At 41.7% G+C, this 23,399-nt stretch overlaps 1 protein-coding gene across 4 annotated transcripts in view; it reads right to left on the reverse strand.

Moving 5' to 3' along the window:
- Positions 1-4,653: 4,653 nt before the first annotated feature.
- The window catches only part of Ckap5 (cytoskeleton associated protein 5), a 92,860-nt gene continuing 74,114 nt past the window's right edge, over positions 4,654-23,399 (reverse strand). For all 4 annotated transcript variants that reach the window (XM_021156963.3, XM_085834647.1, XM_085834649.1 and 1 more), the window contains 9 exons: positions 19,174-19,353; positions 17,931-18,118; positions 12,443-12,518; positions 10,108-10,296; positions 9,890-10,027; positions 9,395-9,478; positions 8,811-8,970; positions 5,457-5,608; positions 4,654-5,335 (listed from right to left, as the gene is read on the reverse strand). In XM_021156963.3, coding sequence (XP_021012622.1) covers positions 5,093-5,335; positions 5,457-5,608; positions 8,811-8,970; positions 9,395-9,478; positions 9,890-10,027; positions 10,108-10,296; positions 12,443-12,518; positions 17,931-18,118; positions 19,174-19,353 — 1,410 coding nt within the window. In that variant the 3' untranslated portion in view covers positions 4,654-5,092. The remainder of the gene's footprint in view (positions 5,336-5,456; positions 5,609-8,810; positions 8,971-9,394; positions 9,479-9,889; positions 10,028-10,107; positions 10,297-12,442; positions 12,519-17,930; positions 18,119-19,173; positions 19,354-23,399) is intronic.

Genomic DNA, 23,399 nt, shown 5'->3' on the forward strand with positions numbered 1-23,399 from the left:
CGTTAATGTTGCTAAACAGACAGGTCTGCAAATAGTCCAGTCTTCAGCACAGGCCAGCTGAGAGGGGAGGCAGAAGTTGAATTTGTGAATTTACTGAATTTTTTTTTTTTTCCCGAGACAGGGTTTCTCTGTGTACCCATGGCTGTCCTGGAACTCACTCTGTAAACCAGGCTGGCCTCGAACTCAGAAATCTGCCTGCCTCTGCCTCCCAAGTGCTGGGATTAAAAGCCTGTACCACCATCGCCTGGCAAATTTACTGAATTTCTTTAAGAATGTTTCGCCGGGCATGGTGGCACAGGCCTTTAATCCCAGCACTCGGGAGGCAGAGACAGGCGGATTTCTGAGTTCGAGGCCAGCCTGGTCTACAAAATGAGTTCCAGGACAGCCAGGGCTATACAGAGAAACCCTGTCTCGAAAAATCAAAGGAAAAAAAAAGAATGTTTCATATCCTAACCTTGATGCATTATCCCATTTATTCCTCACAAGGGGAGGTGTTGATCCTCCCAGGAGGTAGGTAGGTGAGTAAATAGATTTGGAGAAGGAACTTGTTCAGCTACATACTTAGAATTCAAAGCTGTGGGGCTGAGGACACGGCTCAGTGAGTAAAGTCCTGTGCAATCCTGATGACCATGTAAAACAGCTGGATGGAGAGCCAAGTGGTGGTGGCACACACTTTTAACACCAGCACTCAGGAGGCAGAGGCTAGTGGATCTGAGTTCAAGGCCAGCCTGGTCTTTAGTGAGTTTCAGGATGGCTAGGGTTACACAGGTAAACTGTTATTAAAAAAAAAAAGCTGAATATCTGAATATGATAGTATACTGGTCTGTAATCCCAGCATTTGTGTATAATATATACTACATATATGGAATTTATTAGAGTGATGTACAGGCCATGGTCTGGCTAGTCCAATAATAGGTATCTCTGAACGAAAGGCCAAGAATCTGGCTGTTTATTCCACGGGGCTACATCTCAGCTGGTCTTCATTCTACATTGGAATTTGAAGAAGCAGGTTCTGATGCCAGTGAAGGAGGAATGCCTCAGGAGCAGGACCAGTGAACTTGCCAGAGGAAGTGAGGATAAGCAGGCAAAAAGCTTCCTTCAGGTCCTTTTATACAGGCTGGACCAGAAGGTGTGGCTCAAATTTAGGGTGATCTTACCCATCTCAAAATGACCCAACTGAGAAATGTTCTTTCAGGCATGTCCATCTGCTTGTGTTGATTCCAGATGACAACCAAGATTTTAGTCATCACATCCTACATCTTCCATTACATCATCAAAATGGTACACTTATGTCCCCAAGAGGCTCAATGTTTACAGCACTTTCGAGATTACAATATGATGGTATTTGGGAACAGGCTTCTCACGTGACCTCTGAGTTGATGTTCTGTCTCTACTCTTTTGTGTGTGGTCTCACTATGTAGGTAGTTCTAGCTGCTCTGAAACTTACTATATAGATCAGGCTGGTCTTGAACTTGAGAGATCTGCCTACTTTTATTTTTCTGGGCTGGGATTAAAGGCATGCACTATGCCACAGTGCCCACATCTCCAAACTTTATTTACTGTTTTTTTTGGGGGGGGCATTAATATTTTCTTTATTGGATATTGTCTTTATTTACATTTCAAATGTTATCCCCTTTCCTGATTTCCCCTCCAGAAACCCCCTAGCTCCTTCCCCTGCTTCTATGAGGGTGCTTCCTGCCCCACTCCCACCTCCTCGCCCTGGCATTCCCCTAAACTGGGGCATCGAGCCTTCACAGGACCAAGGGCCTCTCCTCCTATCGATGCCCGACATGGCTACATAAGTGACTGGAGCCATGGGTCCCTCCATGTGTACTCTTTGGTTGGTAGTCTAGTCCCTGGGAGCTCTGGTTGGTTGATATTGTTCTTCCTATGGGGTTGCAAACCCCTTCGGCTCCTTCAGTCCTTTCTCTAACGTCTCCATTGGGAACCTGTGCTCGGTCCAATGGTAGCTTCCACAGCATCTGCCTCTGTCTGTCTCCAATCTTAAAAGGGCTAATTATGTTCAAATCACTTGACCTGTCATTAAGCCTATTTATATTTTAAAAGACACATATGACACAAGGTTTATAAGGATTTATAAGAACTAATTTTAAAAAACACTTGTAAGGACAAAGTCTTTTTTGTTGTGTACTGAGCACAATACTTATTCTCTAACAGCAGGACTGGCATCCAGGCTGGCATGTTTAAAGTTCCTTTCCTGGTCACTGTCTTCCCCCTTTGGTCCCCTCAGAAACCATATAATGTGTGCGTTGTGTTGGGGAGAGGGAATTTCTCCAAATCTCTCCTTATACAGCACTTACTAGATTAGCACAATTTGTAGGAAACGGGGGTAGAGGGTATTTGAATGCATTTGTAAATGTTGGACAACTTTACAGACTGTGAAGATGTTCTGTACAGTACATTCTTTAAGGTTACTGTTAGCAGGTCACTGGATGAGATAGAACAAGTTCCTATCTATACAGTATTAAAGCACTCTTCCTATCTGGGACATTTATGGTTAAGAGGGCACCACAGCCCCTAACATGTGAAGTGGATTTGTCGACACTGCATTACGGTGTTGAGGAGATGTATCCCTGAGCTCCAAGGCAGGAGTGAAGACTGCAGGTCTGCCTGCTGTAGGTGTAGGATAGGAGTAGGGCACCCAGGTCATGCTCTTGCAATTTCAACTTTAGAGCTCCTACCAATATACACGGTTAAAAGTGGGAGGGATACTGACAGGCAGATGGATCTCTGTGAGGCCAGCTTGGTGTACACAGTAGTTTCAGCCAGCCAGGGCTACATGGTGAGATCCTGTCCTGACAGACAAACAACAACCTCAACTCCCAGCCCTTCTCCCTTCTCTGTCCACTGAGTCTTCTTGTCTCTGATTTGAGATCCTCCTGGATTAGCCTGCCATGTGCTAGGATCAGGATTGTAGGTGCCTGTCACCACTGTACTGGTTTTCATATTCAGTTCCATAAAGGAACAGAGAATTAGGCAAAGTTTCTTGCTTATTCTGTGGTTCTGGTTGGCACACTCTCAGTGACATTACACTTTAGGGGAAGGTAGACCTCAATAGACCGTAACAAACCTTCCTCTACCTGGGCTCAAGACCCTGCTTTCCTTAAACAGGTGACAGAAAACAGTTCACTAGCACTACAAGACATGGAGCATCTTGAAAATGGGTATAGTTAATATAAATTTTATTTAAGGACTTTAGGGGGAAGGGATTAAGAATATACTGCAGGGGCTGGAGAGATGGCTCAGCCTTTAAGAGCACTGACTACTCTTCTAGAGGTCCTGAGTTCAATTCCCAGCAACCACATGATGGCTTACAACCATCTGTAATGAGATCAGATGCCCTCTTCTGGTATGCTTGAAGACAGCTACAGTGTACTCATATACATAAAATAAATAAATCTTTAAAAAATATATAGTAGCTTGGGTTGTTGTTGGTGTATTCCTTTAATACCAGCACAGAAGAGGCAGAGACCGGTGGATTTTTACAGTTCCAGGGCAGCTTGGTCTACATAGTGAGTTCTAGGCCAGGGTCTCAAAAACAAAAGGCAGATAGTGGTGGCGCTCACCTTTAATCCCAGCACTAGGCAGGCAGAGGCAGGCAATCTCTATGAGTTTAAGGCCAGCCTGGTCTATAGAGTGAGTTTCAGGTCAGCCAAAGCTACACAGAGACCTTATGTTGAAAAAAACCCCCAAACAACAAAACCAAACCAGAATGCACGGCAATACTCAGGCCACATCAACATCACTGTCAGGGCTGCAAACTCTGAACACTTAGGTTTTCAGATGAATGATGCTCACTTCTAGACCCCATTTTCCAAATATGTCCTCCCATAGCAGTGAACTCCACCTTTCCTGCTATGAATACTTGGACTTACGGCTTCACGTTCCCTACAACAAGCAGGGTTAAGTTCAGGCAGCCTTGGGCTCACTGGAAAATGGTGACTAGAACCAATAGTGTTCACTTGAAAGAAAATCAAGGTTCATTTTCCTTCTACCTTTCGTTGTTTGGAATGCCAGCTGAGTAGAGGTGGACTTGAAGAGAAAAGTTTCTTAGAGAGGTCCTGGAGTTTGCCTGGAGTCTCCCCTAGAACCCAGAACCTTTTACTCATGAAACAGTTTTCTAATTATGGAGGAAGATCCTCCATTTTTCTGGAGGTGAATCTTCATTTCACATTTTTTGTACTCACTCAAACCAAAGCATGAAGCAATTAGTCTGGACCAGATATTGAGGTAGGAAAAGAGCAAGCTCTCCCAGATGCACCAGTGAACCCAATTCACTTGTGGTGTGGGAATTGTTGGCCCAAACAATCTCTTGTCATTGGTACAGCAAAACAGTAGGAGACATAAATGTCCCTCCAAACAACAGGAGCTGAGCAGAGGAAGGCCATGAACCAAGACCTCCAAACAAGGAGGATGAGCTTTCTCTGCTCCTTGGGTCTGCACATGGACAGCAGGCCCGAAAGTCTCTCCTGTTTCAATGGGGCTACAACCCCAATCTGTGAATTTAGAGAAAGGGAACGACCTAAGCAGGCCATTAACCCTCTACCTGAGCTCAATAAATTGACCTAGCTTTCCTTAAATAGGTGACAGAAAATAGTTGCCCAGAACTTCCAGAGCATTTTGGGAAATGGGTATAGTTAATGCAAACTTTATTTATAAAAGTCTCTTAAATTAGTTGTCTCATGCCATGCATTCATACAGAATACAGTGTCCCTTCAGGGCTACAGAAGAAGAGCTCACAACTCAAAAGGAACTATTAAAAGAGTTTCTAATGGCTGAAAGCTAGGAAAAATTAGGACAATTTTACAAATGAGCCATTAAAACAAAACAAAAAAAGGATATGGAACCTACTCTGAGCTGAGGGAGCAGCTGTTTAAAGTCTGTACACTAAGCTAATCCACAGTCAGTCTTCTAGAAGCAGAGCATGTGCAGACTTGAGGCACCACTGCTCCTCCCATCTGCAGTCTGATACATACAACCAGTTTGTGTACAATGGCCTGCAGCGGCCGCTTCACACTACAGGGCTTCTAGATCAGTAACTAAAGCTGCAGAGTGCCGAGGGTGGGCAGCTTCATTTGCGACTGCTCTTTATTCTCTCCAGTCTCTTTTTCAAGTCATCAATGTTAGTTGTGGAGGAGGAGGAGGTCATGGTTCCTGCAGGGTGGGTCTGGTTGGAATCCAGGTCTGAGTGCTGATGCTGTTCCCGGGACTCCCGGAGCTGTGAGAGCTTGCTATGGAGCATGTCTGTGGAGGAGGCAACTGGAGGAATTGCTGGTTTGGAGAGCAAAGAGGTCAGTGGAGGCCGGTCATCTTGCTGTTGAGAGAGGACAGGGGAGCAGTCAAGATACAACTCTTCAGCAGTGTATACCAAGGGCAGGCCACTCTACTGAGGGTGCCTGTCGCTCCTCTCCACCCCACACAGAAAGGAACAATACCTTTGTGTTGTCAAGACCACACCGCTGCCGGAGAATTTTTAGCCTTTCCAGGTAGACAGATGGCCCCACTTCTTCTCCATTTGTGTTACCTAGGGAGGACACTGTGCTTGTGGGGGTGGGCACACATGTGACCTCCATCTGAGGGGAAATGCCTACAGAGGAAAATGAAGGAAGCCCATGCAGAGATCCACATATCCCAACTTCCAGAATGCAATAGTCAATCTATTACCAAAGACAACCAATAATTTCTAGGACTCAGTGGCACAGCATATGTTTATCACACACAATCTCCTAGCAACAACAAAATTTAAATGTCTGAATGTCTCCACTGTACTTGAAAACTGGAAAAAAAAAAAAAAAAAAAACAACAACAAAAACCCCACAAGGATCTACCTGGACTTAGTGATGCAGGCTGGTCTCAAATATACAACCTACACTCAGAACTTTAAGAATTGACACAAAGCCGGGCGTGGTGGCACACACCTTTAATCCCAGCAGAGGCAGGCAGATTTCTGACTTGGAGGCCAGCCTGGTCTACAGACTGAGTTCCAGGACAGCCAGGGCTACACAGAGAAACCCTGTCTTGAAAAACCACACACACACACACACACACACACACACACACACACACACACACAAATTGACACAAAAGGGCTGCCTACTTACACCTTGGTTATATGAAGGCTTATATACCAACAATCACACGGCTGACACAGGCAATCCAAAGTCCCTAAGCTACTTCTAAGTATACGATTAATGCCCAATTTAGAAAATGAGGATATTTGGCTGAATCAGTTGTTTAGGCTGGATGACATAACAGACACAAGTTTTTCAAATCTATAGGAAATAACAAGGGATAGGAACTACCCATCAATATTCTTGGAGAAGAACACCACCAACTCATCTCAATTCCTAAATTTCTAACAGGGAACAGTCATAAAGTACAACATTTAAAAGATCTAACTTTTAGATCTTAGGCTGAAAAGATGGCTCAATGGATTCAGTGTAAACAGAGTCTGAATTGCTAGAATTCAAATAAATGCTAGGTAGGCACAGCATAACAGCTGACCCAAAATCCATGGAGCAAGGTGGCTCCAGGTTTAAAAAAAAAAAAAAAAAATCACTGAACCAGTGAGCTTTAGGTTTGAGCAAGAGACCCTGCCTCAATTTATAAAATAGAAAACAACGAGCAATGGAAGACAACATTCAATATCATTTCTGGGCTTCCACAAGCTCCTGCAGCTGCACACATGCCCATATAGATATAGACATGCCCACATACATGTGCAAATTAAGAGAAAAACACAAACAAACCAAAATTGGGGCAAGGATATGGCTTAGTGCTAGAGACAAGAGTGTTTGTCTAAGGGCTGGCAAAATGGCTCAGCAGTTAAGACTACTGACTGCTCTTCTAGAGGACCCAGGTTTAAATCCCAGCATCCACATGGTAGCTCACAACTGTAACTTTAGTTCCAGGAGCTCTGATGCTCATTCTCTTCTGGCCGCCGAGGGTACTGCACAGATATGGTATACAGATACACAGTAGACAAAACACACACACATGAAATAATAATAAATTAAGAAAGAACACTACAGCCGGGCAGTGGTGGCGCACGCCTTTAATCCCAGCACTTGGGAGGCAGAGGCAGGCGGATTTCTGAGTTCGAGGCCAGCCTGGTCTACAGAGTGAGTTCCAGGACAGCCAGGCTACACAGAGAAACCCTGTCTCGAAAAACCAAAAACCAAAAACCAAAAAAAAAAAAAAAAAAAGAAAGAACACTACAACAAAGAACTCTGGAAAGGGAAAGGAGGGCTTCTTGTGGCCAGGCAATCACTGGCCTACCGTTACTTCGTGTTCTGTTTACCACCCTTGCAGAGCCTTCAGTGGGTTGGAGAGTGGTCATTTATGGTGTCAAACTCAACTAACTAGGAGAGCAAAGCTTTAGGTGAGACAGACAGATGCAGAGAGAGAACCTAAACTGTACAAGGTGCACACTTCTGACAGGCATCAAGTACCTGAGAGGGCACATTCGGACTGCTCTGCTCTGCCCTGCCCTGAGGACAAGAACTTTTGCAGCTTGGGCTGCCTTTGGTTTCAATATATTTTTTTTTAAATACCTGAAACTTCCTTTGTCTTTCTTTGTCTCTGTGAGCAGCAATTTTCGTAGTAGCCTTTTCGTTGTGGGGACAGTAATATTTCCGCTTGAACTTTGGCTATGCATTCATTCTAACCATCCCTAAAATAACTGCAGAGTGCCAATTTTGTTCTAGGCAACTGAACAGATAAAACCCTTTTCCAGCAGATCTTTTCTTTCCTTCTCTTCTCTCTAACAGGGTCTCATGTAACTCAGGATGGTCTCTATGTAGCCAAGGATAACCATGAATTCTGGTCCTCCTAGGATTATAGGCATGCATGTACTACCATGTCCAGTTAATGGGTGCTAGGGATTGAACCCAATTCTCTGTACATTCTAAACAAGCGCTCTCCAAACTGAGCTCCAGTACTTCAGTGCCTCCCATGTGGATTTTGAATTTCAGCTGAGAATGACAGACACAACAAATAACAGATACTATTACCATGTACGTTACAAGTGGGAAATGTGCTGGGTGTAGTGGCATATTCCTTTTAAACTCAGAACCCAGGAGCAGAGGCAAGCGGATCTTTGTGAACAAGATCTGAACAAGGCTAGGGAATTCGCCAATAGGCTCTCTCAGAAGCAGAAGCAGAAGCAGAAGCTGTGTGTTGTGTGTGTGTGTGTGTAAATAAAATGGCCAATGTAGGTGTTACAAATGTATTAGTAGCAGAGTGTATCCAGAGCATGCACAAAGCCCTGGTTTCAACCCCTACATAAAGAACAACAGAATGACAAAGTTAGCACAAAGGCCCAAGGCCTATGTGCTTGTGATTCAGAAATAGCGTGGGGGTTGGTGGGGCTGGGGAGCAGTAGATGGGGTCCCAGAAGTAGCAGAGGATCAGACAACACAGGATACTCAAAAGGTTTTTGCCTTCTAGAAAATAGTTGGAAACACCTTCTAATGCTCTGTGTGGAAATGTACACGAAACAGTGAAGATGAGAGTAGGGAGAACAAACAGGAGGGCACTCTGGTGTAGTTCAGCTAAGAGAGAACACTGCTTCCACCAAGGTGCCAAAGTGAAGGTAGGGAGAGGTGTGAGTGGACCCTGCACATGGTTTGCAGGTAGGGAGGGCTAAAGGGCTTCCTGGCAGAAGAGAAGACCAGAAGGTTAAGTTCCACCAAACTGTATAAAGCTGGTATCAACAAGAATGCCAATGGGGTGGGTGGCCTGCAACTATTTTAGCTAACTATTTCTGGAACTGTGACAGGAAACCACACCTGTTGAAGTGGGAATCCGGCCTTTGCTTTCTCTCTCCATCTCAATCACCCGAAGGCCTCTCTCAACGTAACTCTGAAAGAACTGCGAGGAATTTTTCAGAAATGGTTCAATGTCAGTATCTGAATATTTCTTCTTATATTCATATAACTCTGCTAGGCCCTGGTTAAAAAAAAAAAGAAAGAAAGAGGTGGGGATGGGTATTAAATTTTCCATAAAGAAAACCACACCTATTTGATTTAACCCTTCCCACTCCCCCTCGTTCCTTCCAGCCTTACTCCCTCCTCCCCTCCTTCAGTTGTTTTTTGCAGATAAAGTCTTATTATATAACTCTGACAGGCCCAGAACTTCCTATGTACATCAGCTAGGCCTCAAACTTAGAACAATCATGGGTCTCAAGCACCTGACAGCTAAGATTACAACTGTGGAGCACAACACCTGCCTTTTTGTTATATTTGCTTTTTTGAGACAGTCTCACTATGTGAACTATAGTTCAGTCTAGTCCCAACCTTGCAATCATCTACCTCAGCTTTCCAAGGGCTGTAGGTACTGTGCTGCCACCCCAGCCTTGGGCTTTCAGTCTCACCTCCTTAGTGTTCTCTTTGGAGCCAATCTTCTTAAAAATCTCAGCTAAGAAATCATTTACTTTGGCCTTTGATGATTTTTCATCCTAATAAATTGAAAAACACAAAGGAATGGTTAGAGTTGAACAAATGAAAGGATGAATGCTAACAGAAAATATTTCAGAATAGAGGCCTTACAGGTGTGATTCTACTGGTACAGCCGCCAGAGCTGGAAAGCTTAGAGGAGCAGTACTAGTATTCTGGTTAGGAGAGCCTCTAGTCTACAGACAAGCGGGTCCATTCCTCCCCAGTTAAGCAGAGCTCACGTGGACTTACCTAGTGACCTAACCATGCTTGGGCACAGACACAGAACTCTTTTTTGGAGATCTTTTTTGGAGTGTTCACTACTCAAGTGTTTTAAAAATGTTAGGCAGAAATGGTGATAGCAGCAAACCAAGAGACCGCTTACTCTGATTCCTAAGACTCCACCCCCACCCCTGGGAATTCAGGCTACTCACTATTCGAGAAGCTCCCTTTTCTGTTTCCTTATCAGACTTGCTCCCAGTCTGGTCCATACTATGCTTCATCATCCGACACAGGTGGGCCTCCAGTTCTGACTCATTCTTATTATCAATCATTGTAAGGTGGTCTAGGATCTGAAGGAGACAGCACATTCAAATGATAGTAATGACTTCCATGAAATGTACTCAAGACACCAATTGTTGTTCTTACTCACTTTAGGTCCTTTTAATTTGCATAAAGTATGTAGAAGGGTCTTTAGAGTCCTTATAGGAAATTCACTTTTGCATTGCTTCAATTTCTCTTTGGGAAAGACCTTCATGAAAATGTGGATATCCAGAAGAATTCTGTCTAGGTTAATGCTGTTGATGGTGTCAGGTAATAGTCGAACCATTCTCCATAGACACTATTAAAATAAGAAACAAGAGGGTAAAAGATGGCTCAGCAGTTAAGAGCACTGGCTGCAGCTGGGTGATGGCAGCACTTGCCTTTATTCCCAGTACTTGGGAGGCAGAAGTAAGCGGATTTCTGAGTTCAGGCCAGTCTGATCTACAGAGTGAGTTTCAGGACAACCAGGGATACAATAGAGAAACCCTGTCTCAAAACAAACAAACAAACAAAAAAACAAAAACAAAAAAACAAACCATACAAAAAGCACTGGCTGCTCTTCCAGAAAATCCAGTGTGTAACTCCAGTTCCAGGGGATCCAATATTTCACATAGGCATACAAGAAGACAAAATACCAATGCACATAAAAATAAACAAACCATTAAAAAATAAGAAACAGAAGGAGTGACTAAAAAAATAAAGATAATTTATCATCATTTTTCCAAATTCAAGGCTCTAATTTTAGGTGAATGTATGTTCTCTATGTGTATAATACTGATTTATTATGTGTGTGCACATGTATGTGGAGATCAGAGATGAACATAGGGTATTTTCCTCCATTACTTTTCATTATGAGACAGTCTCCCTTTAACCTGGATCTTGTTGCTTCAGCTAGATTGGTTGGTAAGTCACAGGATTCTCCTCTACTGTATCTGCCTCCCCAGTGCTGGGATTAGAAACACAGACCTTCTCACCTGGCTTACATAACAAGCACTTTACAGACTAAGCCTCAAGACTATGTTATGGAGACTGACCTCAAACTTAACTCTCCTGACTCAGCCTTCTAAATGCTGTGATTACAGGTATGTAAGATATAAATGTTGGTCACGCCCTTCAAGTTTGGCTGCTAAACCTTAAAGAAATGAATCTCTTCAACCATGTCCCTCCCTGAAGTGTGACAAATCATCCCTGTGACCATCCATCTCAACTCTCCAGTTTTCACTCCCAATCCCTGAGACAAGGACATTTAAATATTGGAGGAAAAAAAAAAAACCAAAAAACAAACCTAAACCAAAACACGTTCAAATTCTGTCTTAGTTTCCTTAGGACCTGAGTATAGAATAGTCTAGATTGTTTAACCAAATCTAACCTAAGGAAGCCAAGGATCCTATACCACTATAGCACCAGTACTATAATGTTGTACTTATGTTCATTTGGAGAGTTCTATGAAAGACTAAACATTATAAGCCTGCATATACCTCGTCCTGAAAATCCCTTATCAGAATTCTTGCCTTCTGGTTTGGTTGGCCGCCATGATCTAACTGTACTATGTACAAGAGGCTGCTTCTTTTGTTTCACAAGTGCTGGGGTTACAGGTATAATAAGCCACTGTGGTAGCTTGCTCTTCATGTTTGCAAAGACTTTTAGGAGAATCCAGGCTTAGTGGTGTGCACCTTTAATTCCAGCACTAGGAAGCAGAAGCAGGTGGATCTCTGAGTTCAAGGCCAGCCAAGATATTAGGATGAAGAGATACATCACAGCATGAAGACTGATATAAAAAATGTTAGACTTGAATTTAGTGATAAGTTGAAATAAAGGAAAATAAAAGTCCAGTTATATATAAATATTTTTGAGACAGCCTCACTGTTTCAGTAACACTAAATTAGGTATCTTAGGCTGGTTTTGACTCCTATCCTCCTTTCTTAGCCTCTTTTTTTGTTTGTTTGTTTTCGAGACAGAAACCGGGTTTCTCTGTGTTCTCCTGGCTGTCTTGGAACTCACTCTGTAGACCAGACTGGCTTCGAACTCGGGAATCCACTTGCCTCTGTCTCCCAAGTGCTGGGATTAAAGGCGTGAGCCACCAGTGCCCAAGCCTTCCTTAACCTCTTGTTTTCTGGAATTACAACTGTTACCATGCCGGACTTACCAACTATTTTTGTCTATACTTGGTTGATTTGATCAATATCATAATTCAAATTTCTTTTCATCTACATTTTAAAAAAGTGATTACAGCTGGGTGGTGGTGGCACACACCTTTAATTCCAGCACTCTGGAGGCAGAGGCACGTGGCTCTCTGAACTTGAGGCTACATGGTCTATAGATTGAGTTCCAGGATAGCCAAGACCACACAGAGAAACCCTATCTTGAACCACACCCCCACCTCCTCAGAAAAAAAAAGTGATTATATCTTTGAGAGAAAAGAGATGAAATCATTTCAACTTTACCTTCATAACAAGCTCTGAGAATTTGGGAGAACTAGCTGTCGCTAGCAGGCTGTCCTGAAGTAAAACAAGCAGGGCACTGGAAATACAAAAAGCATTAATAAATTTTAAACCTTCATTCTTAAAAATCGGTAACTGAAGTGTGAATATTCTCTATCCACCTAATAAGACCACAGATCATCATAATTACTAAAAATGAGATCAACCATTAATATTTTATTATTTGGTGGCTGGAGAGATGGCTCAGTGGTTAAGAGAACTGACTGCTCTTCCAGAGGTCCTGAGTTCAACTCCCAGCAACCACATGGTGGCTCACAAACATCTGTAATGGGATCTGATGCCCTCTTCTGGTGTGTCTGAAGAGAACAATGGTATACCCATATACATTAAATAAATAAATAAATCTTAAAAAAAAAAAAAAAAAAAAAGGGCCATCTTGTATCCTAGGTCTCTCAGAGACCAGTCCCTGCAGGAGAGTGTGCAGGCCACAGAAGCCACAGAGCTTCTTGGAGACAGGATCCCTTCAGGCCTTCATCTTAAGCCAGGAGGCAGAGCTGAGCTCCAGACCTCTGTGCACCTTCCCTGTCAGAGGAGAGCTTGCCTGCCGAGAGTGCTCTGACCCCTGGGACTCAGGAGAGAGTTGGACTCCCAGGAGTGCTGACAGAGGCTAACAGAATCACAGGAGGAACAAGCTCTAGCCAGAGACAGCTAGAACATCTAACACCAGAGATTACCAGATGGTGAAAGGCAAACATAAGAATCTTACTAACAGAAACCAAGACAACTTGGCATCATCAGAACCCAGTACGCCTACCACAGTGAGTCCTGGATACGCCAACACACCCGAAAAACAAGATTCGAATTTAAAATCATATCTCATGATGCTGGTAGAGGATTTTAAGAAGGGCATTAATAAATCACATAAAGAAATAAAGGAGAACACTGCTAAACAGGAAGAAGTACTTAAAGATGAAGCACAGAAATCCCTTAAAGAATTACAGGAAAACACTGCTAAAAGGTAGAAGACTTTAAAGAATTACAGGAAAACATAACCAAACAGGTGATGAAATTGAACAAAACCATCCAAGATCTAAAAATGGAAGTAGAAACAATAAAGAAAACCCAAAAGGAGACAACTCTGGAGATAGAAACCCTAGGAAAGAAATCAGGAACCATAGATGCGAACATCAGCAACAGAATACAAGAAATGGAAGAGAGAATCTCAGGTGCAGAGGATTCCACAGGGAACATAGACACAACAGTCAAAGAAAATGCAAAATGCAAAAAGATCCTAACTCAAAACATCCAGGAAATCCAGGACACAATGAGAAGACCAAATCTAAGGATAATAGGTATAAATGAGAATGAAGATTTTCAACTTAAAGGGCCAGTAAATATCTTCAACAAAATTATAGAAGAAAACTTCCCTAATCTAAAGAAAGAGATGCCCATGAACATACAAGAACTCTACAGAACTACAAATACATTGACCAGAAAAGAAATTCCTCCCAACACATAATAATCAGAACAACAAATGCACTAAATATAGAATATTAAAAGCAGTAAGGGAAAAAGGTCAAGTAACATAAAAGGCAGACCTATTAGAATTACACCAGACTTCTTACCAGAGACTATGAAAGCCATAAGATCCTGGACAGATATACAGACCCTAAGAGAACACAAATGCCAGCCCAGGCTACTATACCCAGCAAAACTCTCAATTACCATAGATGGAGAAACCAAAATATTCTATGACAAAGTCAAATTCACACAGTATCTTTCCACGAATCCAGACCTTCAAAGGATAATAAAGTGAAAACTCCAACACAAGGAGGGAAATTATGCCCTAGAAAGAAAGCAAGAAAGTAATCCTTCAACAAACCTTAAAGAAGATAGCCACAAGAACAGAATCCCAACTCTAACAACAAAAATAACAGGAAGCAACAATTACTTTTCCTTAATATCTCTGAATATCAATGGACTCAATTATCCAATAAAAAGTCATAGACTAACAGACTGGCTACATAAACAGGACCCAACATTTTGGTGCATAGAGGAAACTCATCTCAGGGACAAAGACAGACACCCTCAGAGTAAAAGGCTGTAAAACAATTTTCCAAGCAAATGGTCCGAAGAAACAAGCTGGAATAGCCATTCTAATATCGAATAAAATCAACTTCCAAACCAAAGTTATCAAAAAAGACAGAGAGGGATACTTCATACTCATCAAAAGTAAAATCTTCCAAGATGAACTTCCAATTCTGAATATCTATGCCCCAAATGCAAGGGCAGCCACATTCATTAAAGAAACTATAGTAAAGCTCAAAGCACACATTGCAAAGACCAAAGTGTGGATACTTCGCTTCTTCTTAAAACGGGGAATAAAATACCCATGGAAGGAGTTACAGAGACAAAGTTCGGAGCTGAGACATAAGGAAGGACCATCCAGAGACTGTCCCAACCCGGGGATCCATCCCATAAACAACTACCAAACCCAGACACTATTGCATATGCCAGCAAGATTTTGCTGACAGGACCCTGGTATAGCTATCTCTTGTGAGGCTATGCCAGTGCCTAGCAAATACAGAAGTGGATGCTCACAGTCATCTATTGGATGGAACACAGGGCCCCCAATGAAGGAGCCAGAAAAAGTATCCAAGGAGCTAAAGGGGTCTGCAACCCTATAGGAGAAACAACAATATGAACTAACCAGTAACCCCCAGAGCTTGTGTCTCTAGTTGCATATGCAGCAGAGGATGGCCTAGTAGGACATCAATGGAAGGAGAGTGCCTTGGTCTTGCGAAGATTATATGCCCCAGTACAGGGGAATGCCAGGGCCAGGAAGCGGGAGTGGGTGGGTTGGGGGGCCGTCCCGGGGGGAGGGTATAGGGGACTTTCAGGATAGCATTTGAAATGTAAATGAAGAAAATATCTAATAAAAAAGTAAAAAAATAAAAAATAATAAAAAAAGATTTTGTTATTTGGGCTGGAGAGATGGCTCAGCAGTTAAGAGCATTGACGGCTTTTCCAGAGGTCCTGAGTTTAATTCCCAGCAACTATATGATGGCTCAGAACCATTTGTAATAAGATATTATGCCCTCTTCTGGTATGTCTGAGAACAGCAACAGTGTACTCATACATAAAATAAATAAACCTTAAAAAAAAGACTTTGTTATTTGAAAATTGGTAAACTTTGCTATTGTTTTCTTTTTTTCACTAACCCCACATCTGATAGAGGGCTAATATCCAAAATATATAAAGAACTCAAGAAGTTAATCACCAAAAAAACCAAACAACCCAATCAAAACATGGGGTATAGAACTAAACCAAGAATGCACAACTGAAGAATCTCAAATGGCTGAAAAGCACCTAAAATAATGTTCAAAGTCAGAGAAATGCATATCAAAACAACCCTGAGATTCCTTCCACCTTACACCAGTCAGAATGGCTAAGATCAAAACCTCAGGTGACAACACATGTTGGAGAGAATATGGAGAAAGAGGAACACTCCACCACTGCTGATGGGATTGCAAACTGGTACAACCAATCTGGAAATCAATCTGGACGTGTCTCAGAAAATTGGAAATAGATCTATCTGAAGACCCAGGAATGCCACTCTTGGGAATATACCCAAAAGATACCCCACCATGCCACAGAGGCACGTGTTCCACTATGTTCATAGCTGCCTTATTTGTGATAGCCAGAAGCTGGAAACAACCTAGATGTCCCATGACAGAACAATGGAAAATGTGATTCACTTACACAATGGAATACTACTTGCTATTAAGAATGAGGACATCCTGAGTTTTGCAGGCAAATGGATGGAACTAGAAAATATCATCATGAGTGAGATAACTCAGACCCAAAAGGACATGCATGGTATGTACTTACTAATAAGTGGATATTATTCCCCACAAAAGTACAGAATACAGATACAGTCCACAGAACTCAAAAAGGTCAATAAGCTGAAGTGCCCAAGTGAGGACGCCTCAGTTCCACTTGGGAGAGAGAAGAAAGCAATCACAAGTGGGGAGGGAGGGAGGGACCTGGGAGGGAAAGTGGATGGGGAGGGTAAGTTTCGGGGGAGGGGGGGAGTGAGGGGAACCTGATCTAATAGGGGTGAGGGAAAAGGACTGAAGTCCTGAGGGCTAATAGAAAGAATGGAAACAGGTAACCTCAGGAGATAGGAGTTGGGGGGGGACCCTACAGAATGCATCAGAGACCTGAGAGGTAAGAGACTCTCAGGAATCAAAGGGAGGGACCTTAGATGAAATGCCCAACAGTGGGGAGAGGGAATTTATAGAGCCCAACTCCAGTAGGAAGACAGGACATCAAGTGAGGGATGGGGTTGCCATCCCACAGTTACATCTGACCCATAATTTTTCCTGTCTGAAAGAATTACAGGGGTGGTAATAGAGAGGAGCCTGAGGAAAAGAAGGTCCAGTGACAGGCCCAAAGTGGGATCCAGCTCAAGGGGAGGTCCCAAGGCCTGACACTATTACTGAGGCTATGGAGCACTCACAAAAAGGGACCTATCATGATTGCCCTCTGAAAGACCCAACAAGCAGCTGAAAGAGTCAGATGCAGATATTTGCATCCAACCAGAGGACAGAAGCAGCTGACTTCTATTGTTGAATTAGGGAAGGCTGAAAGAAGCTCAGGAGAAGGGCGATCCTGTAGGAGGACCAGCAATCTTAATTAATCTGAACCCCCGAGATCTCTCAAACACTGGACCATCAAACAGACAGCATACACCAGCTGATAGAAGGCCCCCAACACACATACAGTAGAGGACTTCCAGGTCTGTGTTCATTCAGAGATGATGCACCTAACCCTCAAGAGACTGGAGGCCCCAGGGAGTTTAGAGGTCAGGTGGGGTGGGGGTGGGGGGCATCCACGTGGAGACGAGGTGGTAGGGAGGAGGTGTGGGATGTGGAACAGTTGGAGGGTGGATGGGGGCCGGGGAATGGAATATGGAGTGTAAAAAATAAATTAAAAAAAAAGAAAAAAAAAAAAGATTTTGTTATTTGAAAATTGGTAAATTTTGTCCTTGTTTTCTTTTCTTTCTTTTTTTTTTTTTTCCTTGTTTTCTTTTCATGGCATTTATTATTAGCTGAGAGACAAACATAATGCTAGTGTATCTCACTGCCTATTCAAAAAATTCATATTTATTGTTACTAGTTTAGCCTAAAATGGAGGATTCATTTAGAAGAAAGTAATAAATCACCTATTAGGTAAATCTGAAAGTTACAATTGACCTGGTGACTTTGATCCTCTTGCCTCCACCCAAGAGGGATGCTCCTCAGAGTTATGATTACAGGAGAGTGCCACTGTGCTGGGGCTTTTACAAGTGCTGGGGAGTAGACTCAGGACTCTGAATGCTAGGCAAGCACTCTACTGACTGAGCCACTCCCAACTCTGACTACCTGATTTCTATCTGTAGACAAATAAGAGACTATCCCAAGTTTTACTGACAAGGGTATAAATATACCTGAGGATATTGGTCTGGTCTGATTTCTCCAAAACCTTCACCACCAAGAGGTTCACAGAACGAATCACCTGTTGTCCTTCCTCCAGATCTTCAATCCGAGAATCCAGCATTAAGGTGATCAGTCCATGCATCAGGTCTTTCAGTACTCCAGTGGAGGCCTCCCGGGCCAAGCTCTCTATCTGAAATAGCTATCCAGTTCTAACTGTGTTAGGAAGGTTAAAACTCAATATATGAGACAAAGAAGAAAAACATAGTTGGTATATTCTAGTCAATATTCAGCTATATATATTGACAAAGGTTTACTCTGTGGCCCAGATGGCCAATACTTTAAACTTCTAAGTGCTGGGATTGCATGTTAGTACCAACATACTTGGCACAATTATGTTGCATTTTTAAAACCTCAGAATGTTAAAAAAAAAAAAACAAAAAACAAAAACCAAAAACCCTCTAATTAATTGGTATGCTTCCTTTCTACTCTATTTTTGATCTCCGATTATCCATGAAAAGTCAAATAGGACCTGCTTTGCCTTTGGAAGAAACTGGTAGGAAGCAGAACACCAGGAAGATCTAAGCATTGTATTTTATATCCTAACTATGGGGAGTGGAAGAAGCCCGAAATGAACAAATTCTTGAATAAATGTGTGCTGCTAACATGGTTTGTATCAAGGACTCTAGCCTCAGCGGTAAGGGAATGGCAAAGCCTTCTCTGTGTGAGACACAGAGGAAAGGAGCAAAGCCTTCCTCGGGGTTCGTGGTATCTATCTACAGAAGTGTCCTCCATAGTGCTCCAACAACTATGTTCACTGGCTTAAAAAGCTACTCTCTTCAGAGACTGCTCCTATAGAGATTAGTTAAACCTATGTTCTTTATCCAGTCACAGAACATAACCCACCTCCTTGTTTATCTATATGCAACAACCCAGCCTCTCTGTTCAATTCTATATAAATATGTTGAGTTTCTGGGGTGCTGAGATTTCCCCATCTCCAAGTTCAGAGCACATGATCCCAGGTTCTCTGTGGTTCTAGCTCTGTCTACTCTCCATTCCTTCTCTACTCCAGCTGTGTTAGATGAGACACCTAACAGGTAACATTCAATGCAAAAAGTCAACAACTGGCTCCATGACGCATGGATAACTCTACCAAGTGGACACAGGTCTCACTGGAACATCAGACTGACTCTGGCTTGAGGACCTGGGTGGGATAATAGATCTAAGAGAAACTCCAGTTTTCCAGAAGTGTCTTACCGAAATCATGTTGCCAATGATACAGCTATACAACTTGATGATTTCATCCTTGTCCAACTTCTCATCTGCCATGTGTGTGCTGTAGATGAGTCTTAGCTGCATGAATGTTGCTATCAGAAACTGATCAATGTGGCCAGACATAGCTTCAGCTTTGTCTTCTTGCCTCAGGACCTCATCAATCTGGTAACAAAAATCCCAAGCTGTAGTTCCCAAGCTTTATGAGTGGCAGAAAGACACTATAAGACATATTTCTATAAGAGAATTCATTAGCAAAGCACTTATTTTACCTAAAAAAAAAATTAACTTTACAAATTATTAATTAAATTTAGAAATTCAATCATTTTATATATATATTTATTACTGAGCAAGATAGTATTCAATGAATTAGCTAGAGATTCTATTCTAAGAACCTTACTGTGTACTTCAGAGAATAATTTCTACACTTGAATGTTTAATTCATTAAAAAGAATACTTCTCTTTTAGACTGTGTTACTACTAAACCTTCAATTAAAAAAACAAGAGTAGTGGAACATACCTATGATCAGCACTTTGAAGGCTGAGGGAGCAGGAGGATTTTAAGTTTGAGTTCAGCCTAGGCTACACAACCAAGTTCCAGGATATCCTGGGCTACAAAGTGAGAACCAGCCTTCAAACAAACAAAAACAACAGCAGCAACAACAAAAACCCCAAACAAACAATCTTATCTATATGTATATAGTCTGTTTCATATATATATATATACACACAAATGAAGAGCTCAGTGGTAGGGCATGTCCTACTTAGTTTAAGGTCCTGGGTTTTATTCACAGTACTGCCAAAATTTAAAAAGAAAATCTCAACAACAAAAAGTAACAAGCAAAAGATCTCCATTCATCAGATGAGGCTCAGAAAGCTCAGAGTATTTACTCTGTCTAAACTAAAAACTCAATTTTCTCATGTCCAGTGCTTTTCCTGTAGTGATGGTAAAATGTTCTGCAGGAAAATATTTATCTCTTATACACTAATATGTTGGTATTCTGTAAAGTTCATTTTTAGCAGGACTGTTAAGCTGCATGACTCCATTGGGCCACCGTTTACATGTGAACAGTGTCTCCTGGTGTAGGCCTTACTTTCATTATCTCCTCTTCATGTATGCCTACTTCATAAACACAGTATTTAGTGGGAAAGTTTAATGTTTCCATATGCACACCATAAAAAACACTGCATTTTCAGAGAGGATTATTTTCCTTCTTTCTCTAAATTATATTAATCAGTAGACATACATTCTTTCATATTTATATTATAGTCTTCTATTTATTATTATCATCATTATATAAATAATTATAATAGTACACTTACTCTCAAGGCTTTAGGGATGCATTTACTTTACAAAGATTACATGTACTTTTCTGCATCTAGCTTTCTTTCTTTGTTTTTTGAGTCAGGGCCTCGCTATGTAGCCCTGGCTGTCCTGGAACTTACTATGTAGACCTTGAACTCAGACAGATCTGCCTGTACCTCTGAGTGTAGGGAATAAAGGCATAAACCTCCATACTCTGTTGGCATCTAGCTTTTTAATTCAGTGGAAAAATTTGAAAATCTCTAAAGTCAAAAGAACAACTCTATTTGTGAAAGCAGCACAAGATGCTGGAGAGAGATCTGCCTCTGCTATTAAGAGAGCAGTTGCTGTTCTTGCAATGGACTAGAATTTGGTTCCCAGCCTTATCAAGGAAACCTCACAACTGTCTTTAACTCCAGTTCCAAGGAGTCTAATTTTCTCTTCTGGATTTTGTAGGGATCAATCAGGTATATACATATGCTGTGCATAAATGCATGCAAAATACTCATACAAAACCAAACACTTAAAATACCAGTTTCTCAACCTTCCCAATGCTATGATCCTTTAATACAGTTCTTCATGTTGTTGTGAACCCCAACCATAAAATTATTTTGTTGCTACTTTATAACTGTAATTTTGCTGTTATGAATCGCAATGTAAATATCTGATATGTACAATATCTGATATACAGGGACCGACCACAGGTTGAGAACCATTGACTTCAAACAAACGAACTCAGAAATCTGCCTGCCTCTGCCTCCCAAGTGCTGGGATTAAAGGCATGAGCCATCACTGCCCGGCTGGCTTACCAAATTCTTTACCAAAATTTTCAATCATTTCTTTACTGAGATTTCTCAGTGTTTGTAGTTTAGTACATTACAATAAACAAAATCTTTGAGTGAGTATATACATGTGTGTGTATATATATATATATGTGTGTGTATATATATATGTGTGTGTGTATATACACATATATATCCTATATATCCTTATATGCTTGCATTTTTATGTCTGAGAGAACATTCTTCTTTTTTTTTTTAAAAAGATTTATTTATTTATTATATGTAAGACTGTAGCTGTCTTCAGACACACCAGAAGAGTGCATCAGATTCCATTACAGATGGTTGTGAGCCACTATGTGGTTGCTGGGAATTGAACTCAGGACCTTCAGAAGAGCAGTCAGTCCACCTTTCCAGCTCCACATTCTCCTTTCTTAAGAGGACGCATACGAGCCGGGCGTGGTGGCGCACGCCTTTAATCCCAGCACTCGGGAGGCAGAGGCAGGCGGATTTCTGAGTTCGAGGCCAGCCTGGTCTACAAAGTGAGTTCCAGGACAGCCAGAGCTATACAGAGAAACCCTGTCTCGGAAAAAAAAAAAAAAAAAAAAAGAGGATGCATATGGTTTGTTTTCTGTTGGTGGAGACTGACTTTAGGCCTTGCACATTCTAAGCTTGCACTATACGGATGAGCCACACTTCTAGTCTTCACAGAACTTTAAAAATGCACTAATGTGATTGGCATGGTGACACATGCCTTAAATACCAGTACGCAGGAAGCAGAGGCATTCAGATGGCTGAGTTCAATGCCAGCCTGGTCCACATGGCATTCCAGTTCAGACAGAGACCTTGTCTCAAAAAACAAAGATGCAGTAACAACTCATGTCTCAATCTCCTCACTCCCTAGCCCCTGATTTCTCTGTGTAACAGTCCTAGAACTGACATTGTAGACCAGGCTATCATAGAACTCACAGAGATTCACCTGCTTCCTGAATGCTGGTCTTAAAAGTATATGCCACCACATTGCCTATTTTTCTTGTTGCTGTTGTTATTGTTATTTTTTTCTTTGATTAAACAGGTCTCATGTAGCCTAAGCTGGCTGCAAACTTGACATGTAGCAAAGAATAACTCTGAAGTTCTGATCCTCCTGCCTCCTGAGTGCTGGGATTACAGGCATGAATCACCATGGTCAGCTTACATGGAACAGAACATAAACATGTCTCCCTTCTGTTACTCTGAGCATCCAGCATTTTTATTACAAAGTAAAGATTATCATAGGACCCACTTGACAGAATAACTAACTCTCACGATTTGTTCTCTCACTTCTGCACACGTGCTGTAATTCCCTCAGCTTCTCAAATTTTAGACTGTTGTAATTTTGCATGGAAATACACTTAATTTGCCATGGAAATACAATTAATTTGCATTTAATTTGTTTGTTTGTTGCCAAACAAACAAACAGGACGGGAGAGATGGTTCAGTGGTTAAGAGCACTGTCTGTTCTTCTAGGAGTCCTAAGTTTAATTTCCAGCAACTCTCAGTAATGACATTGTGGCTCACAACCATTTATACTGGGACCTGATGCCCTCTTGTGGTAGGAAATATGCTTAATTTATATACTAGGTAACTGACATCTAATTCTGAATCATATAAACACTTTACACACACACACACACACACACACACACACACACACACACGGTTCTCTCTCTTTCTGTTTCTCTCTCTCTTTCTTTGAGACAGTGTTTCTTTGTGTGTCCTCCTGGATGTCCTGGAACTCATACTGTAAACCAGTCTGGCCTCAAACTCAAAGAGATCTGCCTGCCTCTGCCTCACTAGTGCTGAGCCACCACTACCCAGCAAACAGTGTATTTTAAATGTCATTCACTAACACTTCATTGTTTTTTATGTAAATGTCTTGAATATATATTGTTATATTTATTTTACTAACATCACTGTTAATGACAGTTTAAAAAATTAAACTTTTTTTTTAATTTGAAAGAATGCTACAAATGAAATGACCTAGCTAGTGACTGTTTAGTATCCCCAATATGGATGACTTGCCTTAATTTGAAGTTTCCTTATGACTATGGAAATTCAGCCTAAAACAGCATGGAGTCAGGCTGTCATTT

This window comes from Mus caroli, unplaced genomic scaffold (genome assembly GCF_978045245.1).
Source record: "Mus caroli unplaced genomic scaffold, Mus_caroli_1 scaffold_2, whole genome shotgun sequence".
In the NCBI taxonomy this organism is placed as follows: Eukaryota; Metazoa; Chordata; class Mammalia; order Rodentia; family Muridae; genus Mus; species Mus caroli.